General features: G+C 36.1%; 1 protein-coding gene across 12 annotated transcripts in view; it reads right to left on the bottom strand.

Moving 5' to 3' along the window:
* LOC134749517 (potassium/sodium hyperpolarization-activated cyclic nucleotide-gated channel 2) overlaps window positions 1-18829 on the bottom strand; it is a 273523-nt gene that overhangs the window by 48407 nt on the left and 206287 nt on the right. For 10 of the 12 annotated variants that reach the window (XM_063684468.1, XM_063684466.1, XM_063684474.1 and 7 more), the window contains one exon: window positions 11191-11467. In XM_063684468.1, the coding sequence (XP_063540538.1) occupies window positions 11191-11467 (277 nt within the window). Of the gene's footprint in view, window positions 1-11190; window positions 11468-14782; window positions 14940-17884; window positions 18225-18829 lie in introns of those variants that run through there. The other 2 variants (XM_063684470.1, XM_063684471.1) reach the window with 2 other exon arrangements.

The raw sequence follows: 18829 nt of genomic DNA on the forward strand, positions 1-18829 counted from the left end.
GTTTGCTTCTAAACCAATCAACCGATTTCATGATTCATAATTTCCATGACATGACGTGATATGTTTCGTGCCGGGAGGTACCTCTAATAATATATTCATAATGACATTACGACTCAAGCAGCTTTATGCACGTCTCGCGGAAATATTTAATGGAATCCAGCGGTATCGGGCGTGATTCTACTATTGATATTGCCTTGCGTACATCGAAATCAATTTTCGCTGTACAGCTGTGACGGTGACATGAATGCGCAATCATCTAGCAAATGGCACCCAGACGCGGAACTCGAGTGTTATTACACGACTTAGCTCGAGCCAGATGCTACCAGGTGAGGACTACAGGTATAGTCGAGACCATAACGTCTTAGTATACAATATATATTAATTCTTTTTTTAAGTCAGTCAAAGTTTGTCAAAGAAATTTTGTGACCAGCGGCCGTAGCACGGTCGCATTTTTATCACCTGTTACCATGCCTGTCACGTTCTAACAAGTATGTAAGTGCAAAAGTGACAGGCATAGTGACAGGCGATAAAAATGGAACCATGCTGCCACCGCTGTTGGCAACGCATTGCAACGCAAAGTGCGTTCACTCTCATGCAGGAAGAGCCTCATTATCCAAACGGTCATTTCATAGCAGCGATCCTACTTTTTCACATACACATAACATTTTATCTTGACTGTAACTTCGTCCTTAGTAAACTAGAATTATGATCAATTCCTAACTCACTATATTTCTGGGGGTAATAGTAATAAGGGCAGCTTGTGTCGAGCTGTTGGGGAGTAACGACCCCACGGACCCTAGTGCTCCAGAGAGTTGATCAGGGTCTCCGACTCCAGCGTGTCTTCGTCGGTCGGAGTGGAACCCCAAGGGGACCTACGGGACTCTCGGCTCTGGCTTGCCTTAACTGGCCGTCCTGAGAGGAGTCGTTAGAGATATGCTCCAGGGCTGGAAGTGAAAGATGCATAAGACGCGAGTTGGCACAGTGGCTGTTAATATGTGACTGTTTCTATTTTTGAGTCAAAATCTTAATGCGGTTCACAAGTTACATCTACTTACCAAGTTTAACAGTATAGTTCTTATAGTTTCGGAAAAAAGTGGCTGTGACATACGGACGGACAGACAGACATGACGAATCTATAAGGGTTCCGTTTTTTGCCATTTGGCTACGGAACCCTAAAAACACACTTACAAGCTCATTTGTATATCGATGCACGACCCCTAAAATAATTCTAGGCCTTTTTTGGGCAACCATGCCGCGGTTTAGCCATTCTATCAACTACATCTAATTAATATCCTTCTTACAATTAAAATATTGCCCCCCCCCCTCCCAGGACGGACCAGGCTGTTGGCCACAAAACATATCCAAAATGTAATGATAAATCCTTAACCAAATGTGTAATAAACAAAACAGAAACGTACTTTAATTATTTCAGACTTAATTAATTGAAACGTGTTAAAATCGAAATGGGACAGTATTCATTGTCAGCTTTTACAGTCAGGTTTTAAGGCTGACCTACTTATCAGGACACGTTTTACAAAGTATTACGAAAGTTTCTGAATTAGCTTTAGCTCCGTCCTTTCTCAACTAGTGATAAAATATCTTCTTAGAAGTTTGGTGTGACATTTTAGGATATTTTCGCTTGAATGCTTCCAACCTTCCAACAAATGAGGTCAATGGTTTAATCAAAATATCGGATTTACATAATATACTGGAACAAGCAATTTTTGTAATATACAGTTGCGCACAGTTATCTCAAGTCAAAATGCGAAAGTCACCATAACTTATTTGGACATATGACTTTTTGCCTTACATCTAAATGGCCGAGAAAAGCTCGAATAAAAAAAAGCTTATAGTTTCGGTTGGGATGAATTAATGTTTGTAAAGAAAATAAGTACCTAAAGCAAAATGCAGCATTACTTCATTCAACATAATTATACCCATGTTACGAGCATTTGGATACTTTTCGTAATTTCATTGAGCTGTTATCAGTTATTTATCAGTTACATAAAGACGATAATCTTACGACAAAATAAGATGAAATACTCGTACCTACTTCCGTCGTAATGTCATTTAAGACATTTATCAAAGTCAAAAACAAATGTAGGCTTAATACAGGCGAAGAAATTGTAAACAGGCCTGAATAAATAAAGTGTAACTTGACTCTTTGTCGTAGCATCGTATCGAGGATTTAGGTCGATTTATAAAAACAAAACGCATTCAAAGATTGAAAAGCCTAAGTCACACAAAGTGGGAATGTTATTCCAAATTTTAGAGCCAAGCGAGCCCACTAATCAGTCAAATCAATATATGTATATACATATACTGCACATAATCAATATACTGCGCTTTTCATATTCCAATGTTCTCTGTTCTCGGCAAGCAACGATATTATTATTATTATTTATTACACATATACAAGGCCTGCACGGGCTGTATTCAAATTTCAGAACGCAGGGGCTGAGTAAGCATTTATTATAATATTACAATATATAGGTAGGTAGTTAATAAACTCGAATCACATAGAAACACGTTGCAAAATCAATAAAACCTTTTGTCTACGAACGTACATATTGGGAAGACTGCGGGACCTTGCGTCGATATCACCCTTGACATTGGACAATTTGCCTCGGCAATCTCAACTGGTTGTATCTCCTTCTTACACGCATTTCCTAAGTCTTTATACTGTTAGTATATCATTGAAAATTGCATTTGTATTGGAATGGGGTCGTGCGTCTTCGAGATCTTATGGTATATACATTGCGTACTCTGCATTGTTCTGCCAATAAACTGCAATGAGTTTGATTACTTTGTTGATGTTTGTTAAAACACATTGTGTCGTGTTGCGGCTATTTTGAGATATATGTCGTGAACTGCGGTGTAAAGACTGACGTTAGTTTGATACATTATTTATATGTATTATTACAAAATCAAAGCATCTAAATTCGTTAATTGTTACGGTCATCTACATACGAGTAACAGAATGAAAGCCAATAAGTACTGGTATTATCTTATTTTAGTAAATTTTTCGTCACCATACTATTTTCTTTAGCCATACTAGTAAGTTGTATAACTAAACACCTAGCATCATCAGATTGGTAGAACATAACCGATCATATAGCAATCTGATATTAATTAAAACCAAATATATATTGCTAAAAAATACAGTAGGTACGTTACTTTGGTGTAAGTACATGTAACGTATGGTTGGCTCTCTATAATATTAGAGAACCTACATACGAGTTATGAAACTTATGAACTCACGGACCGATTCTCTTCTCTTTCTGAAATGTTAGTTATCTATTATTTTAAACAAATCAGGTATTTATAAACTCAATCCTTTACGTGTTCAGGCTGATATCAAATCGAGACAGAGCTAATCGGGCGGAAGCTGTCATCTCGCCGCTGGCCGATAGACAACGCGATTTGCTCAATAGAACGGAAGTCATAATAAAATGTAATGCATTCTATGCGGTTCTTAGAATATCTATCGGCATAAATAAAAGTGGTACCACGGAAGCCCGGATATCTATTTATTTTGCCTAATGGGGTCTTCAATGAAGGTAAAACGTAGGAGAGTAGATAATTTTGCAACATAAGGATAGATACCTACCTGTTTCAATAAAACGGAAACTATAAGTGCTACCTTGTCATAAAACTATTTATTGAATTTGTTAGAGGAAGTATTTTGTATGTCAATCTCAAACTTACCAATGCATTGGATTTATGAAATCATCTTCGTCATTATTAACTCGTCATTATCAACTTTGAATACGTCATAGATCTATTGGTAAATAAAATGAAATATAATTTATATGAGATGATTTATTGATTGATTTATAATGTATAATTTTAGCAAATAAATCTATGTAGTGAAAACCTTAAAATGTATGTGATGAATGAAAGCAATTAACCCATTATAATTGAACGCAATGCCATTAGCGAGTCAGCGTAATTGTGTAGCATCGGAATAGTTAAGAGGCTTGGCGCTTAAAGGAGTTTGGGCTGTTAAGTTATTTATCAATCGCGAATTAGGGGCGTAACGAGCTCTTTGTGAGTCCGTTGCTTGGTTATAGTCGTTGAAGGGCTACAGTAGCAGTGAATAATTTATTTCCGGTTATAGCGATTTTGTCCGCAATCCGCATGGTAACTAAATATCTATACTCGTTAATCGTAGTCACATTCCCATAGCAATTTTGGGCTCCCGTTTTGCCTTCTTAGGATAAAACATATTATTATCTAACATGATGATTTAAGTTATCTATGTGCCTGTGTGTGGAAATATTTGCGCTGTTGACTACATACACTTTTATAAATTTTCACATTAAGTATGTGCTAGAGGATTTTGAATGTATCAGTATTCATCAGATATTTGTAAGAACAGCGAAACGTTTTGTTAGGTATACCTACGTACTAAGGATTTTTCAACTACAGAATATCATTTTAAAACGTCAGTTACAAATGTAGCGACTTGGCATCCTTAGCTTGCTTAGAAATAATACAATAAAATAATTAAATATACTCTCATGCATACTGCTGAAATATAACCCTTCCAAACGGTTACAAAATGGATTGTAGGCATGCTTGTCAAAGGGTAACCATGACACGATTTTCTTTGGTAAGTTGTTGTCAGGTGAGGTACTACGAGTAGCACCACTGAGCTGATGCTGACACACACTGGCAACACGTGTCACGCGTTGTCGCCAGAAACAGACATGTTGAGCGAAGTAGAGCGATAGCCACTTCACCCGTGTCGTGGGACATTTACTGTGCCCTAGTGTATCCCTGGCTTTATGACCGCTCCAACTGGTCGTACATACTTAGTGGGCGCGATTTTTAGCCTTTCTAATGGCCGACATCCTGCTTATGCAAAAATATTACTGGTATCAAGTGAGGAAAGTGAGAGTCAAATACTGTGCTAATCGTTTTTGCTTAATACTTGTTAAATTTATGGTTGTTAGGTATCTTTTAGATAGTTAGTCAATACAAATCTGACTTGCGCTCGTGTACAAGGAACATTTTTAGCTAAACGACCTGCGGTATTTATTTTGTATTCTAACACAAGCTTTACTAGTTTGCCAAAATAATTATACTTAGGTCCAGGAGGAAAACCTTATTAGTTTATAACGAAAGCTTCCTACAGATAGCTAAATACATATACACTGATTGGAATAACTAATAAAATATTAAGTTTGATTTATATCTTGTATGTATCTTGACAAGGTCCCATTTGAGTTCCGGGTTTCAAAGTGACTAAAATAAATTTATTGAAATCGCATTTTTCTGGTTCAAGTAAGAGTTGGTCGTGTAACTGAAACTGCTACCACCAATACCGTTATTAATGTTTAAGATTTAGGCTTATTATATTATGATCTTTACATCTCACTAAGCTTTTAATAATTATAATTTTAGTTTTTTTTAAATAAATGTATGACTATGACTATCGCATGTATTCCATGGTTAGACATAATATGTCTTTGAAACAACATCCCTGTAGTTACGAGTACATTAGTGATTCCATTTATAATCAACCAGACAAGTCCCTAATACTTGTGCAAATGCAGTTTCTCTGGATTTTGGTAGATTAATGAAGAACTCAATGAACTCTTTTATGAAGAAATTCAATGAGAGGTAATGCGTTTACAGCTATAAACGAAATGCACCAGCATCGCGCCGTAGCCGTTCAAAGCACGTCCCACATTGCCTGCCTTGCAAATGGATTGATTCGATAGAGCTCCCGTATTACTTCCCCTGTTATTGTCTATGCCATATAAAGGAATAACAATGAATGTCCGATGCCAATTCTATTTCACACCGGTTGTTAGGTATTTATAATTCACTAGCAATTGCCTGGGAATTTGCACGTGTGGAATTCGTTAATCGCATTCTTATACAAATCTCCATCGTATTTCATATTCGAGGGAATGATTTTTGGGATGAAAAGTATTATACTTAGACATTGTACATGTATAATATAGGTACGTTATGTTCCAAGCTATAATTTATTTCCACGTTCGAAATTGTAGGTAATTTAGCGTGATTTAAATTACTCATTTAACCACCCAAACATTCATTTTGTAGCATAATTACACTCCGTTTTGTAGTCGTGTAAATACTTAAATAGTTATTTTTTGCCATTGTCTTTATAAACATAAAACGAGTATATAGGTACTTAAATATCAACAATACTAAATTACTACTAATTATTAACTACTAGGAGTTACGCCGAAATATGAACTGTCTATTTAAAGTATAAACTGTAGGTATAATGGATCCCTCACTATTGTGTCAAATAGTTTTAACTTTTAACCCTTCGAATGCCTTGTCCCGTATACGTCACAGACAATTTGAACTTTAATGTACAATTTCAAGGTTATTAATTCGGTAGCAAATTTTTGACATGGACGTTCGTGGGGTTAAGCTTTAAATCAGCTTGTTTAATTTTTAAATCAGCTACAGCTAACCATTACTGTGATAAGACGAGATTGCCCTAATTTTAACAATTACTAACGGACTGTGAATTTGACTTCCGGCAAAATTAAATGAACATTATTAATGTGAACTGGAATAGGCACAACACGAGTGATTTAAAGCGCAAATCAGATCAAAACATTGCTTACTGTTTATTAAATAAAATATCCCTGTTTCTGATATTTGTATCTTATATCGGTTGTCATAAAATATCGCTTTTTAAGAGCTCTAAGCCTGTAGCAACTTATTTTAAAGAAATAAGTAACTGTTGCATTTTATTCGTCCGATTTCAAGTTTCGAATATTGTTTTTCTTTGAAATAGGTACCAACACCTGCTTAATAAAGTACTTGCGAAGCGCGCGTAAGTATTAAATGACGCTCTAATCGTCGTGTACCTAAAATAGTTATTAAATTTACGATACAACTGCGAAAAATTGAAAATTCGCAACCGTGTATCGTTATATCGTACAACGTTTTATATGAATATGGTCCCTTAAATTTTCGACGTAGTTACGTAATGTGCTTATTATAGCATAGGGTGTCGTAATGGAGCACCAGATGTACTGTAAAGTATTATTGCAGTTGACTATAATATACTTCATAGACTACTATTTTAAAAGCAAAACTAACGTTGATGGACTAGCCAACGCGGTAGCGAGTAACGACCGCATGTTAATACTGCCGTATTGCAGTAAAAGGTCATATCTACTAAATCATTACTGGTACATAGGCCCTTAAGTCAAGGACGGCAAATTTGCTCAATAAAGCCAAGTAATCATTTCAGATAAGTGACTACGCAGGCCTGTAATTATACAAACAGCACTTTTCTACTATTATAGACTCAACGGCTAACTTTATAAACGTTTTATGACAGCTAAATTTTGCTGCTTTTATCACGGTTTCGGGCACAAAGTATAGGGTGAAGTCCCGTAACCACGGACGGCATATAGTGCCGGACATACGTAATATCTCGTCAAGTAATGACCAATTCAAGGATAAGTAAAAGTGGCGCGGGGGGACGTACCATGGACGTGCACGGGACACGCATTTGCTTGTGACAGTTGTGACGCGCGCAGCGACTGTGGGAGCGTTTTTTTAGTGTTTTTGTTATTATAAGTTTCGGGTGAGTGTTTCGGCCTATTTTTTGTGTTCAGCTGGATGTGTTCATTTTTAATAAACTCGCTAATCACTTAAATTTCATAGTCTATAAATTTTACAATTGAAATAGTGGAGGTACACAATAAATAATTGTAATGATTTCCTATCGCTCAGTACCGGATACAGTAGTAGTCGCGTAATGCCGAGTGAATATATATGTTTTTTTTCGGTTGTATTTTGTACCTACGATGTTTCAAATAGAAGAACTGACAAGAAAAAATAAAAGAAAAGAAGAATAAAATGTTCGGAAAAGGTGTGAAAGAAGTGAAAATTTGATATATAAAGGAAAGCAAGCTAACAATTTAAAAAGTAAAAAAAAAGGTGCAGCTGAGGGGAAACTAAATAAACAAGCGAAGAGGAAGGAAAGGAGGAAAAACAGCAGCAATTGGGTTGATGCAGCTCGTAGTATGTTTAGAACATGACGAAGACTGGATACAGTGCTCCAGTTGCCATGGGTGGGCGCAGGAAGCCTGTTCTTGATATTCCAGAATGAAGATTATATTTGTGATCGGTGTCAAATGTTTTTAAACCGTCCGGTGCCAGGGGTAAGAAATGTAGTCCGTCCGGTACTAGGTGCCTCTTGCAAAGAATACGTTTTTTTATCACTTTTACTTTTCGTTTTTGAATTAGTTTATATAGAAGTTGCATTTGCGTTATTTTATTTTGATTCTAATACATAGTTTGTTGACTAAAGTAATTTATAAATGAAGATATATTTTTATAAAACACAAAGGCTTTTCAAAAAGGCTTAAGTTCTGTGGGTGTCTGCTACTAGGGGACTTCCCCCTACGGTCCGTTAGGTAAATTGACATTGTCAATTAAAATCTAAAAATGCGCTTAACTTTGTCATTTTATTCTGTGAATGAAAATTTTGATAAATAAAATGGTTGTAAGCTAATTTTGTGTCTAAGCAATCGTCGTGATCTTACTTGGTTAATTATTATACTATGTACGTTAGTGTATAATAGAATTTGAATTGTAAAATTCGGACAGTTAATAAAATTAGTTATTCAACAAACGTTGTGTACAAAGTCAATAAATTAACTTGTAAAACTGTCAAAGTATGTAAAAAAAGATATTAGAATAGTATTTCAAGGCGATGACTGCGGTAAAAAGAAAACTTGAATCATCATCTTCTTCGCGTTATCCCAGCTTTTTGTCATGGCTCATAGGAGCCTGGGGTCCGCTTGGCAACTAATCCAGAGAATTGGCGTAGGACTACTTTTTACGAAAGCGATAGCCATCTGACCTTCCAACCCAGAGGGGAAACTAGACTTTGTAGGGATTAGTCCGGTTTCCTCACGATGTTCTCCTTCACCGAAAAGCGATGGTAAATATCAAATGATATTTCGTACGTAAGTTCCGAAAAACCTATTGGTACGAGCCGGGGTTTGAACCCGCGATCTCCGGATTGAAAGTCGCATGCTCTTAGCAACATTGCGCAATGAGATCCGCGAAAAACGGCGAGGTAAACTCTCGAAAGTTGTGCTGTTCCACCAGGACAATGCCCCGGCACACAAGTCCGCCGTTGCAATGGCCGCAATTCGTGATGCTAAGTTCGATATCCTTAAGCATCCTCCGTATTCACCAGATCTCGCCCCCAGTGATTTCTATCTATTTCCGATATTGAAAGAATACCTGAGAGGCAAGAAATTTGAAGACGACGACGCGGTAGTCGCTGCAGTACAAGATTTTTTAAGTACTCAAGATGAGACCTTTTTTAAAAATGGAATTTTAAGTTTTGAAAAAAGATATACTAAGTGTATTATGCTAAAAGGTCACTATGTCGAAAAATAAAATGACATTTAATAAAAGTTGTTTATAACATACTCATTCTCACTTTTTATTGAACTCCCCTCGTATCACCGCAAAACCATTCTGTCGGGCAACTGCTCGACAAATCGGTTTCACGATGTTCGTTTTTACGAAAGATCACCGATAAGCTGCTGCTCGAGAGAACGCTTGTACAATACAATTTAAATACGACAAATTATAGATTGACTAATAAATATTGCAACAAACGCTTGTGCTCGTACAACAGAAATATAGTGCGACAAACTATAGCTATATAGATAGACAGATCGATTAAATATTCGTCAAACGCTTTTACAAGCTATTTTGGCAAACCTATTATTATTATCGCAAAACTTTTAGGTCCAAAACGGTTTATCGCGATTTCGATATTTAGAACAATCACATCGTTCGTCGCGGACCTGTTCTGTCGACCAACAGTTTATCGCAATCGTTCATCGCACGTTGGTAATTAGAAGTTCAAAGACGCACTCTGTATTGTTTTTTTTTAGTGTTATGTACGAGAATATGGATTTGCCATAAACATTACTCCTTTTATTGCCTTACTTGGGAATATGCAAGCCTGTTTAAAATTTATGTCAACACCATATAACCTATGCCACTAATTAAAATTGAAAAAACAAAAAAAATTGGTTCCTATCAAATTTCTTAACTTTTTGTGAAAGTAGGTATGTTATTTTTTAATCGCTTTTTCACATTTTATCATATTTATGATGTGAACACTTAAGCTCCTAAACTATATGATCGTTAAAATTATGATGTGTGACTCATTCCTAGTTACGAAAGTAACAAATTTCAAATTTCAAAATTTCATCAAGAAGAGCAGATACTGAATATAAATACCTATACCTATTAAGTGGGCCAGGTAGGTTAAACAAATTTAATTCCATCATCTCCAAGGTCATGTGAGAAAAGTGGAATATTTTCTTTTAAATTATGATTCGGTCATTTAAAAATAAGTTTTTGTTTTTTTTAAATTGATTTTATATACATATAACCGTTTGTTTTATGTAGATACTATATAACGATTTTTAAAATGTCTTAAGGAGGTACTTACTACTTTAAATAAATATATTTCGGTGTCTATTTAGACATAGCCACGCTGCTATGTTTATTTTCATAATCACATCTCCCTTTTCTTTATTCCATCGACTTCGGGTCCGGTCACTTTCAAAATCACATATTTACCTATAATAAATAAAAAACACAAGCATCGCCAATTTCGTGGTATCATTCCAAGCTTACGAGTATTATCATTATCTCTGAAATATTTTAGGAAACGGTATTCGGTATTGATGAACCAAAATATTACCTACCTCTGAGCTTAACCTTGTCTTCAATCCCTAACTATACTGCCACCAAAAGGCTACGAGATTACCGATGTGTGAACGACATCCGATTTGTCTTTCACTCAAATTTGTAATTTCGTCATTTGGCAATCTATTAGTTAAATCGTCTGTGCTGCTGAGTCGTAACTTCAAAAGATCCTCTAGACCCTGTAGTATTTCTGGTTAGGTACTATAATATATATGTTTTCAATAACAGTTAAAGGATTTAATTTCCGTACCATTTCGTACCTCGTATCAATATGAAAGTCGCTAGAGACCTCATACTATTGTCACTGTGACAAGGCACGAAATTAAATTCCTTGGCCGTACAGTCCGTACACCAAGATAAATATAAAATATAAATTATTATTTAATAGTATTCTTAAATATAAATTATACGAGTGAAACTTTAGATATCACTCACCTGAAACTACTGCAAGGATGTATGACCCAATGGCCGGCCGCCTTCTGCCTGATGCGCTCCTTCATGAGGGCCTTCTTGGAGCCGAAGAGTTTCATGGCGAGCTTGTTGTCGGTGGGCTGGAAGAGTGCCTGGAGCTGGTTGCGCAGGAAGCCCTGCTTGGCGTCGGACACCGGTGGGGCGGGCTCCACTGGTGTGCCGTACAGGGACACATCGTCCAAACCACCGAAGTGGACTTTGCCAGTGCCGCTGCCCTGCTTTAGGGCCATATCGGCGTCGCCTGGAAGAAAAATGGAGCGTTAGACTTTTGTTTACTGAGTATCGTATCCACTCTGGTGGATAACCACTAGATATGACGCTCATATGGCGATGACGTCTGGTTTGTATTATATCGCCGTCTGGTTACATTAGCTTGTAGCGTTGTTGTATAAAAAAAACATTCAATTCAATCGCATGAGAACATCTTCATTTTTGCCATCATCAGTAGTGTAGTGTCAGCGCCGGAAGACCAGCGCTGACTTTAGGGTTAGCATTATGCTGAGGCGGGACCATTTCGTGGTAAACTAGGTATATACTTTTTTGTTTTAAATATACTTTTTGTTTGTAATACGTTTGTATGAAATGTAGTTTACCATGGATAAATGAATTCTATTCTATTCTATTCTAGTGTAGAATATTGATTGTACTCAGAGAAGGTATACCGCGTACATTTTTCAAATAGATCAGTAAGGACAACTGCTAGATTCCATGTCGTTATGCGAAAATGATCTTAGAAGACCGTACTCTTCTATTTCATTCATGACAATGACATTATAAAATAACGGATGGCATCCTAAAATCCACGTTGCAGTGCGGGATGTAGCAGCTTCTTTACGGAACTGTTAAAAACTCCAGCCTATATAAAATAAACATAACGATAACCTTGAGAAAAATCGCCAGTAGACTATTTCTAGATACATTGTTTAGGGATTCATTCATGTATGAACACGAGACTACGCTAAATTAGCTATTAGGTAAATAGTAGTTTGTGGACAGGCTATTTCTATAGATAAAACCGGCTAATGGCATATCGCGGGCCATCCTTAATGTAAGTTCCGTAACACTTTTTTGGACTTTCGTTTCATAGTGACTGGTCTCGAAAATTTTCACTTAATCAAAAAATAGTTAGTTATTCATTAGGCCAGGAAATTAATGCCCAAAAAAGTTGTAGAGGGAAATGCTTGGAACACAACTCAATTTTAACAGTTACTAATTTAAAAATTCAAGTTCAAGTTCAATCCCATCATAATAAAAAAAATATTCGTTTCGGAAATGAAATGAGCATACTGTAACAATAGTCGAGGTCACTAACTTATCAGGCAGCAATATAGTTCAGTCGTCCCCAAATATATGGATGTGTGGACATTGAACACAATAGCGCGCGGTGGAGCCAATGTTATTGTTCTTTCCACTGCATACGCTTCCACTGTACTGTTTAATGTAAAACGTTTCCTGTTTATAGTGTGAAATAACGCCCGCACTTCATGCTTACACAATACTTTACTACTTGAGGTTATTTTGATTACAAAACAATTAAGTAGGTTACCTGGGGATACTTAATGTGTCTATTCTTGCCATAAAATGATCACCGATTAAGTAGGTATTTAAGTTGAGTAGTTTCACACAAAATTTGTGCTAAAGGAGACGGCCAAGTGCTCGTCACTGTCCCATGACATCTTTAAACTTAACAAGTCATTGGCAATAGAAGGAACAGCGGTTGTCATCTATTGGACATTAACATCTCGAGCACTAGGGTGTTTAGGTAGGTACCTTAGTTGTTGACGTTGCTGTTTAAGACGTAGTTGTCGAAAAACGTAAAAAAATTGTTTTACATTGGCTTTTAGGAATTATTATTACATTTCTAATAGATAGAGGGCCTAGGCACAACTTATTATAAAGTTCGAAACTGTTATGAGTCACAGGGTTTTTGATTGTTGAATAATAGGGTGTTTGACAATTTTTTATTAATGGTATCAGTCGATCAAGCTATTGCTAGATCTCTAGATCTAGATATAGATAGATTAAGCCGTTTCGATGTATGGAAAACAAGGAAATTGCAATTTTGTCTGTGAAATATTACGTTTATGTATATTGTCTAAACAATGTTTTTTTTTATAAAATGTAAGGAATCGAATGGTATACTATTATTTGTTTCGTATTTGGGTGTTTAAAAAAATTTAATTTTGAAACTTTGAGGTCTTGTATTTTTTTATTATTTCCATATATCTTTTAGGTTTCAAATCTATTGTGATAAATTGCTCTTTTTCTAGTTATAAAATTCAACATGTGTCAACAACCTTATTGTTAACATTATCATAAATTATTACAACAGCTGGCAATTGTAATTACTTATATATTAGGTTCATTTCTAGAAAAACTCGGCCGAATATTTAATAAAAAGTTACGCTCTTCAATTTAATATGCTAGCTTAAAACACCAAGTTTTGTGTAGTGGTGGAATATAATACAAATAGTGAAGAGCAGAGTATGTTGAGTATGTTCATTACAGCTGATAAAACAAACGATTAAACAATGAGCCAATGGCACTTCATTGATTCAGATGGCGTCAACGACGTAACTGGAGACCGCCAATCAACTGACTCAGTGTGCTACTGTTCTAATGATAAAATCGTCGCACGGTCATACGACCAATCTTGACTTTACAAACTAATCTGTATATGTATCATTATAAAGTCTAGAAACAACTATGTATTCAATTTGCCCTCGTCAATCGCGTCTCTAGTCTTGTGGTTGATAAATTTCTTTGAACTTACCGATCATTGCAAAGCTCGTCTTGTTAATCCGACCAATATAATATCATCAATATATTTCTCTTTCCGAGTAACAGCTGTTTCAAAAGATAATTAATTTGTCTGTCAAGTTTGACTCGAACTTTAATTAAACGGCATATTCCATTTGAAATTAAATTATCAGCAGAAAGAACCATTATAAAAGTAACTGTTCGAATTGAAAGTTTCACAAAGCAGATGTAGCTAGTTTACTCGTCCCGTATTTTTTCAAACGTTTAACGTTTGAAATTTGCGATAAGAGATCGGAATTGTTATATCCCTTGATTGTTTGTTGATTGGTAGTAACCTTTAACTTTGTGACTGGCTTGCCACGAGACCGGGACACGTGAGAGTCATGCTAATCACCTCCGCACCAATTAAAAGCTTCCAACGATTCACTTAAGCCTAATACACACATAGACTCATTTGTAGAGGGACATGGTAATTTACAGCAGAGAAGAGACTCGAGGAAAAGAATCGCTGTAACATCTTACTGATGCACTTCGATCCCAAAAAAAATATGTTTAACTTACTCAAAACCATTTTTGTCTTACCAACAGCTTGTACATTCTGTTCCACATACGATCGGACAACATCATATATCATACTGCCTGTGCTAAATATTTGATTAATTTAGCCAAACCCCTTTTCTACATCCGCAGTTTGCGGTCTATATTTGACCTGATATCCTTGTGGGATTTCCATTACATGCATAAACTATGTTTGAACCATGTTGTTTGTCATCGTTTCTTCTTATTATTGACTTACCTTTTGGCATCGTGTAGGTTGTTTTAGTGGTTTCCGCACAAACGAACGATGTGGTTACTGTTGTAATCGGGTGCCACGTTGCCCCATGCAGTCTCGAGCCGACATCACAGCACAACACAACACAACACGGACAAACACAAATGCCACAAAAATGTTAGCTCCCAATTTGAATGTAATTCGTACACTTCTCACTTACCTATGTACAATGTAATTGACTTTGTATTCTCAATTCGTTCAATGCAAGTTAATTTTGGCCTTAGTTTTGGCTGAAATTTGTCATATACAGGGTGAAGTTTTAACTACCTGCCGTTCATAGAGTATGAACGGTAGGTAGTTATCGCGGAAAATTTTTTTGCTGTCCCATAGAAATCCCATAATAAAAATTGTTCAGTATGACCTATAAAATCACTACGTAGAGTATGAACAGTGATTAAAATTTAACCCTGTATTTTTAAATTCTGTATAATTATGTAGTTTACTGGAGGGTTATCTTTAACCTTCCTAAAAATTATGTGGACTAGATACAGTCATTAAAATACCGGTTCATTATGTAAGTCCGGTATCTTATAAGATTAATGAAATCATGAGTGCTCCCAAAGAAAAATCCTTGTAAGCTTGTAGGGTCGGCAATGCGCGTGTAAGAGTTGCAAGCGCCCATAGGCTGCGGTGGCTGCTTAACATTAGGTGAACCACACGCTTGTTTGCCACCGTCATGTTAAAAAACAGTTGTTTGTGAATTTGTTCTGGGCATTATTTTTATATATTTTAGTTGCAATAATAATAATTCAAAGAATTGGTATTACGTGATCGTTATCCTACGTAACTAGGTCCCTACTTATTTCGTAGAAAATAAATCGGGTAGTAGCATAGCGCTACAACACTAGCTAACAAAGTTAACCCCTCATGTCCAGTTAAGGAGTAATTTGGAGACAATCGTAGGTGCAAATTGTGTCTTAGAATAGAACAAGAACAAGTCTGAGACAATTACGAGCCAATTGAGACAAAAGGATAATGTTTGGCCGCGGTGTCAAGGTTGACGTTATTTGTTCAATTGAAAATAAAATTGACATGCGAGATTTTATTCTGTGTTTAGGTTGGAGATAAAGATGTTACGTGTACGTGCTGTATCGCTAGTACGTTGTGGTTGAGGTTTTTGCAGCGGTTCCGGGGGTAAAAAAATCCGATACGCCTAGCAGAGGTCGCGTTTTTGTCGTCGGCTATTTAGATGTAGCCAGTTTGTGCGAGTTCTTTAGCCAAAAAAATGTTTATTTATGTTATGACTTATGATGTTTTGATTTCGTAACTACCTTGCAAAAAACAGTCCAAACGATCAAGAATCTGACAAGACTTTATGTATTTGTAGATACATGCTGGTGGGTGTAGGTAGGGGTTGCGTGAATAAAAATAAATAAATAAATATTTACCTAAAGATTCTTTGTTTATATCAAAACCATAGAGTAACTTATACTAGAGCGTTACTGTCATAGTAAATTTTGTAACCCCAGTAAATTCACTGCCATCTGTCGACACACTTTAAAACTAAAAATGAAGATTTATAAAAATACGATAGAATGTATTTAAATATAGATAAATGATATTTTTTTATTTGCATTAATTATTTTTATGATTTTGACCCATGTTCTTTCACTGATATGCGTTAAAATTGTTAAATAACAAACGAAACCGTCAACGCCATCTATACGACTGTAGGCCAAAACTAGTAGCGCCCTCTGAACGAGAATCAAATTTTCTTGATTTTCGAGGCATGTTTTTTCCTTAGACTGTATCCATCTATTACGGAGTTATATCTATCTTTGATCAAAACTATCGCCTTCATAGTGGTAGGAAGCTGATATTAAGCCATTAGTGGGGTCAAACCAAGGGTCATATCGATAGCCTTCCTACATCCACTTCATCAACTTAAGCAGAACTGCTTTAGGAAATGGGGATTATAAGAGTTCATTGCGATAAAGTAACGAAAAAGGCCGTATTGAAAAGTACACCTTTCGTATTATGTTACTGTATAATTTTGGCTGTTCAATACATAAACTTAATGTTGGCATGCTTAAGTTGATTGTAGGGTCGCAGCGACGCTTAGGTACGTCACAAAAATGCAAATTAATTATAATCATTATAATTATATGTAAATATTATAAAATAGTGTACCGTACCGCGGACTATTCAAATTATCAACTTATCTACCTTCATTAAAGGCTTCAGTTACGAGTAGGTATATCTAATAATCGCTACTTATACTATTCTATTACATATTTACTAAATATCCTAACCCAATACCTATTAATAATCAATTGGAAACATTCTAACTTAAAAATACTTAAATAACATTTCGTACTTTAATCCGCAGCACACGTCTCATTCCCCAATACACCTGACCTTTGCACCAATAAAATTTAGCTAAATATGCAGGTCAAGTATAGGATCACTTCTTCACACGCACGATTATTAACATATTGTACGATACACGATAACTATCATCTCTATAAATCTATATTTAGACAAAAATATTGTAAAAAATTAAATGAACTAACGTAAAAGCAGTTTACTTGTGTACAATCTTTCAAAGGCCAGTAAAACCAATTAGCCATTAAATTAGAGCCTTCGTATGTGTAATTACTCAGTCAGCAGAGAGTGTTGACAGGTACAAAGAACTACACGTGAATATATCTTGTAGGTAGAACAGCGCATTATTCCATTTGCATCTTTTTAACCTGTGTCTATTCTTGTCGGAGTAACACCAATGAGGACTAGAAAGTTGTTTCTAGAAAAAGTTGCGTTAAACTTTCATGACTAAGACGGCGACGAAGATATGGAGTTAAAATAAAAACAAAAGAACGCATGTGTTGCTGTGTAACATCATAATGTGCGCGAGCGTATCAAATACGATCATTCAGCGTACGCATGTTGGAATTCCTTATAAATATTGACTAAGTACTATGTTATTAATTTTAGTTCGAGTGCTGAAAACATTAAACTTGACTTGGATGATTATTTGTTATCGGCAAAACATTAAACCCGTAAAGATACGACCAAGAAAAAGAACGCATCTTATTTTCTAACCGATAACACACAATAGTTACTCACTTTCCCGGCTCGCAAATCCACATGTGTACTTCCTCAACTTGTGGAACAAGTAGTTGGTGAATCTCGCACAACACATTGTGAACGTTTTTGCTAATTTGCGAACTACAACGGTACTGAGTCAGTCATTTTGTCACTCGGGAGTGCGCGGGCGCGGCGAGAGCGGGCGAAAGGCGCGCGCCACCGATCGACGCCCATACCACTATGCAATTGCTTGAATGAGCTTGCCGGACGGACTCCGGCGCCCCCAAAATAATACACTCCAAGCTTACACTATACACCATGCGGTATACGCAGCCGCGACCGGCGACTGGCCGTGCCTACAACACACCATGCACTGATATTTTTCCCGCACCGACGAGCAATTAATGTCAATGACTGACTGACGAAACAGATATACCTAATAAAGCAGATCACTGCTATTACTCAAAGTTAATAATTACTAGTAGGTATTGTTACTATATACGATCGGTTTATGAATACGATTCTTAATCTAGCAAAGTTTACGATATCGTCAGACATTTCCTAGAAACACTCAAACTCAAAAGGAGGAAAAGAAATAGCCGGGGAGGTCGATTTGTGATTATGTACAATTTGACCTCATTTTGTCATCACTCGGATATTCTTAATAGTAATAGTATAGTAAATATGTATATTGTCGATAACATATTAATATGTATTAATTTTCGAATGCCGCTTCAGTTTTTGAGTCTTAATAATAGAAAAGTGTTAAAGACTGAAAGTATACAACAGGGGTGTACTATGATTGGAGTGACTCAATAATCGTTATAAACACAAATTATAAAAAAAAAACCGGCCAAGTGCGAGTCGGACTCAAGCACGAAGGGTTCCGTACCATTACTGAAAAAAACAGCAAAAAAATCACGTTTGTTGTATGGGAGCCCCATTTAAATATTTATATTATTCTGTTTTTAGTATTTGTTGTTA

The sequence above is a fragment of the Cydia strobilella genome, chromosome 18 (assembly GCF_947568885.1).
Source record: "Cydia strobilella chromosome 18, ilCydStro3.1, whole genome shotgun sequence".
NCBI classification, from domain to species: domain Eukaryota; kingdom Metazoa; phylum Arthropoda; class Insecta; order Lepidoptera; family Tortricidae; genus Cydia; species Cydia strobilella.